The sequence below is a fragment of the Coloeus monedula genome (assembly GCF_965178545.1).
Source record: "Coloeus monedula genome assembly, chromosome: 8".
NCBI lineage: Eukaryota > Metazoa > Chordata > Aves > Passeriformes > Corvidae > Coloeus > Coloeus monedula.
The window spans coordinates 37586251-37596250 of NC_138788.1; the positions used below are offsets into that span (position 1 = coordinate 37586251).

General features: G+C 42.2%; 1 protein-coding gene across 2 annotated transcripts in view; it reads right to left on the reverse strand.

Moving 5' to 3' along the window:
* The window catches only part of EBF3 (EBF transcription factor 3), a gene marked incomplete at its 5' end in the record, with an annotated part of 118930 nt that overhangs the window by 36997 nt on the left and 71933 nt on the right, over window positions 1–10000 (reverse strand). For both annotated transcript variants that reach the window (XM_082285613.1, XM_082285612.1), the window contains 2 exons: window positions 2838–2982; window positions 5930–6011. In XM_082285613.1, coding sequence (XP_082141739.1) covers window positions 2838–2982; window positions 5930–6011 — 227 coding nt within the window. The remainder of the gene's footprint in view (window positions 1–2837; window positions 2983–5929; window positions 6012–10000) is intronic.

The window sequence follows — 10000 nt, forward strand, 5'->3', positions numbered from 1 at the left end:
AAAAAAAAACTAAAAATTGGTTCTCCTCCGCGGTGCCGGGAGGTGGAACGCTTGTTTTTCCTCCAGTTGTATTCAACTACTGTAAATAATTTGCCGTGCTTTTTGTGAGCTCAAAGGATTCAATGGCAGCCTTCCACAGGAGCAGCAGGGGGAATTAGTTTACTTGGAAACGATCTGCGAGTGTGTGTATATACTGCTGGTGAATATTAGATGATTGGATAATGAGGTGTTAGCAAGGAGAGGCTATGGAGAAGTAAATATCGTGGTTTTTAGCTGGTACTTTTCTTTAAAGAATGTGTTACTAATGCAAAGCATTCCATTCGCCATGGAAGGTGCCGGGACACAAGGAACTTGGAGCATGGCATAAACCCCATCGTTTTAAGAAGGTATCAGTATCCAGGGTTATACTGTGACCAGAAGGAAACAAAGATTTTCAAGTAAGCCAGGTCAGGATTTGGGGAATTTTCTTTGCAGGTCACACCATCCCCATTTTAAGAGGTTGAAGCTTATTCTGAGTACACTAAAATCCCAGGAAGTTGTGTGGTGATTTCAGTGGGAGCAGAACCTCGTGGTGATGCTCATTTTCAGAGCACGGCCCTGCCCATGAGGATTCTGAGATCTCCTGAAGCCCACCAACTTCCAGAGTGTGTGAAACTCTGGCCCTGCCATTCCCTCCTCCATTCGAGGGCGTTAGGATTCTCAGCCACCCTGTTCCAGCAGTATTTATTTACTCTGAGTTGTTTCTCTACCATCATTGTTATTAAAAGTAGGACTTTAAGGAGCAGCCGTTCAGATTTTCACATTCATTTGCAACGGTGCAGCTTACTCGACTGAGCATTTATGGGATGTTAGGCAAAGAGGATTTGGCACTGTGTTTTTTAACATTTAAAGAAAGCAAACCAATTACCGTACCGCCAAGAAAAGGAGCTGTTGGTAAGTGACATTTATGTAGATTTTCTGTAGCATGGAAAAGTGGCCTTTATTTTTCTAAGCGATATTTGCTGCTCAGAGTCAAATTCTTTTCATGCAGCTTACAAAAATAAATACTTGTATTTTGCTAAGATCATAATAGCTCATTAGAAGAGGCTGAATTTGGACCTAGACTAAAACCTAACACCACAGGGCTGAGCATGCTTACTTGAACCTATAATGTTGCTAGTTCTGGCTCTCTAGGGAAGGAGAGGACGAGGGGAGAGGATTCAGCCTTCTTAATTGTGAACCTCATTAGTGACGGTTGCTAGGCAAAACACACACCTACTTTCCGCGCATATGAAAGAGATAAACAATACGTCATAGACCATAATGACTCTGGTGCTCAGGGCGACCTTTAATTATTATATTTTTGGTCTCTTATACCTTAGTTATTAATGCAGAAAAACAAATTAGGGTTGTGTGCGTGTGTGGACCGCGGCAGATTCGTAAATCGCTTTCCATTTTTTGATGTCTAGATCGCGTTGCCTTCTGATAGTTGGTGCTAGCCTCATTCATTCCCCTCCTTGCCCATTGGTAAAATACTATTTGAAACGTAAAATGACAATGATTGTATTAGCAGCTTAGTATTGTTATCACTTTAATTAATTTTATTAGTGTAAAAAGCCATGATCCTGTCAATGTGTTAGTAACAACTCACAAGAGGAGTCCCACGGAAACTGATGTGCGTGGCCCAGCACGTCAGGTCATAGCAGGTTTGAGAATCTAACTCTTCCAGAACTCAAGATTAAAATTAAATGTATTTAAATGTGCTTTTTTTGGGCAACATTAAAGTCTTCAGTAAGTTGGACTGGATGATCCTTCTAAGTGAAAATATTCTACTCCTACTCCTATTCTATTCTATTCTATTCTATTCTATTCTATTCTATTCTATTCTATTCTCTCCTGTCCTAACCCACCCTATCCTATCCTATTCTATCCTACCCTATCCTATCCTATCCTATCCTATCCTATCCTATCCTAATTTTATTAAATAGAGGTTTCCTGGGAGCTGATTTTCATCCCTACACTGGTATATTTTACAGTTCAAACGAAGTGATATTTAAATCCAAATGACTATTTTGGGCTTTGCAGGGCAATAAATACATGTGTGCACGTGTCCAGGCGCAGCTGTGATGGTGTGTGAGTGATTCGGGGGCTGATGGGCTCCAAAAAGATAGGATTTCACAATTCTGGATTTTCAGAGACACTTTCCATTCTCCTCTTCATCTCAGCCTATCTTCTTTTAGCAGTTCAGGCAAGAAGTCAATCACATTGAGTCAGGCTGAAGAAAAACATTTTATGCTGTTTTTCTCATCCAAACCCCCTCCTGCTGTAATCTGCAGTAAGGCCCAGGCACAGGAAATTGACCTCACAGTAAATTCTTTACAGATTCGGTCATGTTTTTACCATCCACTTAAACTTGCATACATAACCTGAGACTGTACCTCTGGATCAAGGAATATGACAAGCCAAAATAAAATCAAGTCAAATTAAAGAGCAAGAAAAAGCTGCAAGCAAAACAAGACTGAAATAAAAAAAAAAAAGAACCGAAATAGGAAAAGATGAAAAATTGGTTGTGACTGCAAAACTGTAGGTATTTAATAAAGAAAGAAGTCAGAAGCAAATTCAGAAGCCTCCGTGTTCTAGTTGACAAGTGCTGAGAAATACTAATGGACTTTTTTTAATGGGTGCTTTGATGGATGGGAGAAGAAATGATGTAAAAGTAAATGTAGTGGTGTCTCAACATAAAGTATGGTGAAATAAAAAAAAAAAAAAAAGGAAAAAATAAAATAAAATAAAATAAAATAAAATAAAATAAAAAAGCATTGCAAATAAAAAAAAAGGACATGTAAATGTGTGCCTACCATTTTCCAGATAAGAAGGGGCCGTACCTTCTGAGGGGTCAAGGCGGCGAGCCCGCCTCCCGTGTTTGGAATTGTTGTGTACAAACATGTTGTCTGAGACAGCCAGCACGTGGCCATCCACATTGACTGTTGTTGATACAACAACCTGGAAAAGAAAACAAAACCCCACATTTCAAAAATCCTGCAGATTTTCCGCGAATCAGGTCTCGTAAGACAAAACAACATCCTGTTACTTCTCTGTTTCTATTTAAACCGAGTGAATGACATCTCTGAATACATCTTTGTTTACGTGGAGACCACTGGTGATTTTTAACTCACAATTGTTTCTCTTCAGAACCTGCTACACTAATTAGAGTTTAATCTCCTATTATGCTAACAAATGAATTCAATTCAGGGAAATATTCTTCTAGCCATTAGTTTCAGAAACACCCCTCTAGCCACTCATTTTAAAAGCTGCTGTTTTGATTGATCTGTTGATATATTGATTAGATAGTTTATCTAATTAAAATTTGTTCACTTGAGACTGTCTTCAAATGAAGGGTTGTGAGGATTCCAAATAAAAAACGCTTAATAAATCAGGAACCGTCGTAACTCCCCATTTTTTCTTCAGTAAATGATCTCCAGGTCAGTTTTACAATTACATTTAATGTCTGATAATGAACTTTTTTGCATCTGAAAAGGCTGAGTTGAATATGAATAGTGAAAGTGTTTTCAATCCATGAAAAGTATCCCTTCTCAAGTTCATTTGGATGGTGATTGACCCTGCTATGTCAATGGAATTTCCTCCTTTATTTTTGAGTGAAAGGCTCCTATTCTTGTGTCCAGGTTCAGAGTCCGGCCATAGAAGAGATGATGGATAGGGCCTCCTTTGGCTTCCAGCTGCTTCTCAGTCGAAAATGGCAAAGGAGCATATGCAAAACGTGCAACCTTCCCGATACAAACACCTCCACAATGGAGCTGTGGGAATCCTTCCGGAAGCGATACCGCGGGAGCACCAGCCAGGGAGGAAACTGCGAGCTGCGCCAGGGTTTGTGTGGAGCACGGCTTCGTAGGTGGATCACTGTTATCCCAGACTGACATTTACATCTTATTTAAATACTCCAGCATGGGCCCTGTGCTGTGGTTCCAGGTTTTCTAAAGGAAGCAGCCACTGCAGTGTTTCCCTTGGGGTGAGTAGAGTGCATAAAGTCAGTGGCTAAGTCAGACCTTATCTACACAGCTGGTGAGGGTGGCCAAAGGTAGGACAAATTTCAGTGTTCACCTTCCATCTATTTAAATTTTGGTTATAACAAAGATGATTGCAGGGTTCTTCCACCAGCTCCTAAGCCCAAGCACTTAACGAACACAAATGGAAGGGGAGTAGAGAGGCTCCTTTGCACAGAGCTGGGCCAAGGCATCAGAAGAAAATTCTTGTCTGCTTCTATGTTTTGGATCACCTCTGATCCCGTTTCTTATTCACAAGCCATAATTAGCTCTCAGCTATCACAGCACCTTTTCTGTGTATCCTGCCTCCTTGGAGACAGCCATCTGCAGTACCCTTTAGAACAGCCCGAGGGCAGTTCTCTGCCAGGCTGCTCTGCTTCCCCAGCTCTCTCCTCCCAGAAGTGGACACATTCCCTCTTGTCAACATCCACTTCGGAGAGTGCTGAGGTTGCACGCTCAGCTCGGCCGCAGAGCTGCTGCCAGGCCACTGGGCTATCCTCTTTCACTCTTAATGAGATTCCCAGACTTTCAGAAATATTGCAAAACATGCAAGCATGATTTCCAGCCAGGATTTCTGGGTTTGGTTCCTAGAACATGGTGTATTAAAGAGACAGAGCAAGGTGTATATGAAAATGACAACTATTTTTGTTCTGTCATGTATATATAGGTCAGCCACCAAGGGAAAATACTGTAGTTCAGCAAAAGAAAGTCGACGTGCTACGCTTTGTTATATCGCCTCGCTCCTGCAGTGCACCTCCACAAAGGTGCTGAGACAGGGAAACCAGGTAAAAATACTGTTCAAGATCTGACATCCTGTTAAGTCCAGTTAAACCTTCTGAGAGGCAGGGAGATTAGCTAAAGAGACCCAGGAAAGTCTTTCTAGTGCCTACTGGCTCCATTGTCGACCACAAGATCACTCGTGACTGATGCTTCATTTAGTCATCAGTGAGACAAAGAGGACATTTCCACTCATTCCAGGTTTGACCTTCTGTTCTGTTCAGATGGATCAATATCACCGATGCCACGTGAAGCTGAGATGCATGAAAAATGGAAGCTTGGCTCGATTGTTTTGAAGGAATATTTTTTTTTTCCAGCTACAGATCTTTTCTGTTGGCTGGCTCAAGGGTGCTGGCTTCCCCGGTTGGTTGGCTGTGCATGAAAACAGATGTCACATGTTTTGCTATCAAGTTTAACCACAAGTAATTCTTCTCCAAACTGAGAAAGTCCTGAACATCTCAATACTACTTTATTGCTGGAATCAAATATGAATCATTGTGAAATATTTTTGAAATAAAAGGCAGTTATTTCCTAACGAGCCTTTCCAATGACCCCAGATACAGAGGAAATCATTTGTCCATCCCGTCAGCTGCCTCTCTGTAGTGCTATGATTCACCACAGGATATCTCAAAAGCTGTAAGGAGAAAGTGAAGTATTAAACATTTTCTAACACAGTTGAAACAAAAATTCATGTGTTGGGCCACCACTGCTGGATCTACAAGTTGTGAACCAGAGAAGTGTGAGTTCCAAACTTCCCTGTGCTCCACAGTCGTGTCCTTATAGTAAGATCAAACTACTCAGTCTACGTAAAACCTCTGCAGGTCTGAGCGAACAGCACACTACAACACAGGGTGTTGGTAGGAAGGAAATCTAGGGAAATACTTCCTAAGGAATGATCCACTTGCTCCAACACTGATCCATTACAGCCCACTGCAGAGCTTGGTGCATCCCAAGAACCAGCACTTAGATTAGTGGGGGAAATGTAAAATACTGACAGCAATTCTTTTAAGCATTGTAACTACACTGACTGGAAGCACTGACTGTTTTTTTCATAAGATGAAGATGTGATCAGGTCTTTTATACATCATTTATGCTTTTAGAGGGATCTGTACCTGGAATCTTCGCATGTCTCGTGGGTTGCCTGCATTCTTCAAACAGTTCTGATTGCACTTGAGGAAAAACTTTAGAAAGAATCTATAAAAATACAAAATTGAAATCTATTAGATTCATCAAAATGTAAATCCAATTTTTAAAAAGTTTAATAAAATTTAATCATAAATAGTTATACCCAAAAGAATACTGGTAGTGAAATATTACTTTCCTATTCGTTAATGAACTTATTTTAAAGCATAAGATCTCTGTCATAAACAGAACATTATTGCCAAGGAAAGGCAAATTTATATTTTTAATTTTTCAGCAACTACAAATGTATTGACTCCAGGCCATATCCTTAGCTCGGTGTGGGAAAGTTGATTTCAATGACTCATTGACTTCAAAGGCAATGACTTACACCAGATGAGAATTTGTCTCTATTTTTTAATACTTTTCATTTTTTCACAACTTATATTAGCAGTAATGACCTCTACGTCAAAAAATTCCAAAGGTAATGATCAATCTTCTGAAAAACACTTGGCTTTGCCTCCGGTTTGGAAACTCTCGCTATTCAAAGGGACTCGATCCAGCTCCTGCTGACTCCAGGGAGATCCAGGCAGGATCTGCCCACCGGCAAGGCCCCAGTTCCCTCATTGTTTTTGAAAGGGAAGGAACATGGCAAATTAGGCCCTGTCTTACGACCTCTTCAACCTTTGCCAGCCTTTAGCTGTGAGGAGTCGCTCTACCCAGGGATCGAAATCCAGCTTATTTCTGCTGAGCGGCAACCAGCAATTATTTAGGACTAACCCTTATCATCCAGGCATCTCCCCATAAACCGTTTTTGCAGCAACGCTGCCTCAGGGGAGCACAGCAAGCACTTAGAGGGAAGGGGGAAGCTTGGGAAGATTTCTGCCGCCCTCCTGCACCGCAGGAACGAGCCGATCTGGGAAGTGTCCACCTGGCAGGTGAAGCAAACAGGGGGATCCTCAGTGTCCTGCCCTGCACAGGATGGCATTCACAGCCTGACATGGCCTTTTTTATTTATGCACTCGTGTTTTCATCTTTCATAATAAAGCTATGTTTTAATTAGGTTTTCTGGCTAATGACTGACCGCTAATGACAAGCAAAGCTCAGGATTTTCTCCTCACCCTGAGTTCCTCAGATGCTGCAGTCCGGCAGCTCGTGCTGCCCAGCTTTGTACGTGCTGGACAGCAAGGTCAGCCAGAGCTTACACATTCAGAGTATGAACAACTTTTATTTATTCACTCATGTCAGTCTTCATAAGTGACTGGGACTACTCTTGCTGCACACACCTCACAGAAGTTTCTGTGTGCCAACAGAATTCCTGGCAGGAGGCAAGACAGGAACATCCTTCCTTCTTTAGCACCAAACAAGGCCCAGCCATGGCCAGCAGTAAGAACAACAATGGCTGCCCCACATCGCACTCGCTCCTGAGATTCTTCGGGAGTCATACAGGAGCTTTATGGGAGTGTCCCCAAATCAAAAGCTGATGCTTTTAATCCCAGCTCCCCCTTCTCCATTAAACCTTGAGCAGCACCCTGATGTTACAGGACACAAATGCTGGAGGAGCAATCTCTCATATCAGAGGGGCAAGCAGGGAAACAACCAGGTTTACTGAAACTGCATAAATAAATCGATGCTGTCAGTTCAGCTGAATGCACATTTCTTTAAAACTTCATATCCCAAAACCTGTAAGGGGGTTTCAGCTGTCGATCTCAAAAAGATCTGGATTTCTGTGCTGGATGACATGATATCCTAGCTCAGATGCTCAGCTTTTCTCGATGCTGTTGCAGGGATATTATGAGCAGCTCCATGAAACTGCCTCTATGTTATCCACAAGTTCCCCCTAATTTTATCTGCCATGTTTTGGAATTTTTTTGGTGTTTTGAGTTTGTTTTTATTTTTTTATTGTTATTTGAGATACTTATTCTCTCCAGGTCAAATGAGTATGGACCAGGTTCCCTGCCCATGGCAGAGGGTTGGAGCTGGATGATCTTTGAGGTCCCTTCCAACCCAAACCGTTCCATGATTCTATTATTCTAAACATAACATCCTTGCTGTCAGTCCTCTCTTTGGTTTTGCACAGCTTCCACCACCCAGACTGTGAGACTGTGCAAGGACCAGCTGATGCCCGGCTCCATACAGAACCACCCAGTGCTGCGGAGCCAGGAGCTGGGACCAGCCTCCAGCTTTACGGCTCCTTAGTGCCACATCCAGGCTGAAGAGCAGTATCTTATCTTTTTCTTTTTTTTCTTTTCTGATCTCAAATGGGTGTTGTGAGGCTTATTGAGCTAATGTTTGTAAATTGCTCGGAAATTCTCCAATGAATTGTGCACGAGGAATGCTAAGTATTGCTCCTCGTGGATTGTTTTTAGCGTGAAGCATTCATGATGAATTGTTTCTATACAGAGCGCTCACATCCTGTCAAAGAAAAAGGGCCATTAAGCACCCTTTCACTAAACATCAACTGGAACTGGTATTTGTTCAATTATTTGGTGAAAAGGACCCACTCTTGGTGAAATTAGACATCATCAAGTTCATTAGGATGGCTCTGAGCACCGGGCTAAATATTGACGCCAGGCTGGAGTGAATACAAGCAGCACTCGCATTTCAGCTCCGCTGCATTCCTTGATGCTGAGGTATTTTTATTTCACTCTTTACTCTGTGCTTACAAGTTCATGGAGCACAGGTGGAATCAGGACACGATTTTCAGAGGAAGACATCATAAGTTAAAAACCACATTTCCAGGCAGGGTGTTTCTCCGTGCCAGGAGGAGATGGTTGACTTGGTGGTTGCTCTCAGCTGACCACCACGGACCATGGACACTACAGACCCATCCCTCCCACCCCAACCACAAGGTCTCTGTTTCAGAGAAAGAAGCAAGGACCTGGAGCAGAGCTCTGCTTGGTCTCATCTCAAACTTTGAGACAAGAATGAGAATTCAAGCTTTTCTAGGTTTGGTTCTCCCTGCCACATTTTGTATCATATGCAGAAATTTTAGCCTTTTTTAATAAATGCAGCCTTGCAGAAGAGCTTTCCCAAACAGGCTAAGCTGCTCCTAAAATACTGATAGGGAGAAAAATGCAGTCTTTGCCACGTCCCCTTGCTCTGATTTTTTCCCACTGCTAGAATGGGGCCTGCTACCCTCTTAATTAAAATGTATTACCTTCCACAAGACTCCACTATTTTAAGCTAAAATTTACATCTTTTATTAACTCACCTCACCTATACACTTAGCTCTGATGCCTCTCACCGCCCATCTGCCATCCGCATACAGTGAGTCACTTGATATTCCACCCACCAATTTTTCCTAACAACCACTGTGCAATTAAACTCAACACGTTCTGTTGCGAGGTAAATTAGGCACACCTGCGGCCAGCCTGCATTTGAACCGCATCAGAAAAGGACCTAACAAGGTGAGAGCAGTACCACAAAGTTATAGGCCTGTCAAGCAATTAGGTTTTCACTTCTGGGACATCCGCACAGTGCAATTATGCTACACATTACAACCTGGCTAATCTTCTGAACAAATGTCATGTCTCGGAGAAGCGAGGAAAAGCAGTTCATCTGCAAATGTGGCTGCTCTTAAGCCTCCACCTTATGCACATAACAACCTACAGGAGACTTTTTTTGTGTGAAATGAAAGATGGGTTTTTTCCATAGAAGATTTTTTAAACCCTGCAAGCGCCTTTTCATCCTGTTCACCTCTTCTTAACCTCTGTGAGAGGAGGTGGTGTAGCAAATAGACCAGAAAGACTTTTGTACTTGAATTTCAACACTAAGCAAGAAAATCCTCAGTGTTATAAGCACAAGCGGTGGCTTCAGTTTGGTCCAATTCAAACACTGCTTGGCTAAAGGAATATTTGTGGCAGAAAACCACCTATTACACCCCAGAAACACCACTAATAAATGTATTTCCACCAGACCACAAACAGAAGTGTCATTCATGCAAACAAACCTCAGCAGGAAGTAAATGCTTCACTCTCTTTATTTCAGATACGGAGTCTGAGTGTCCTGGTGACAACACCCTGAACCAAACTCTGCACTGGTGATAGGTGAGGCCATAAGGA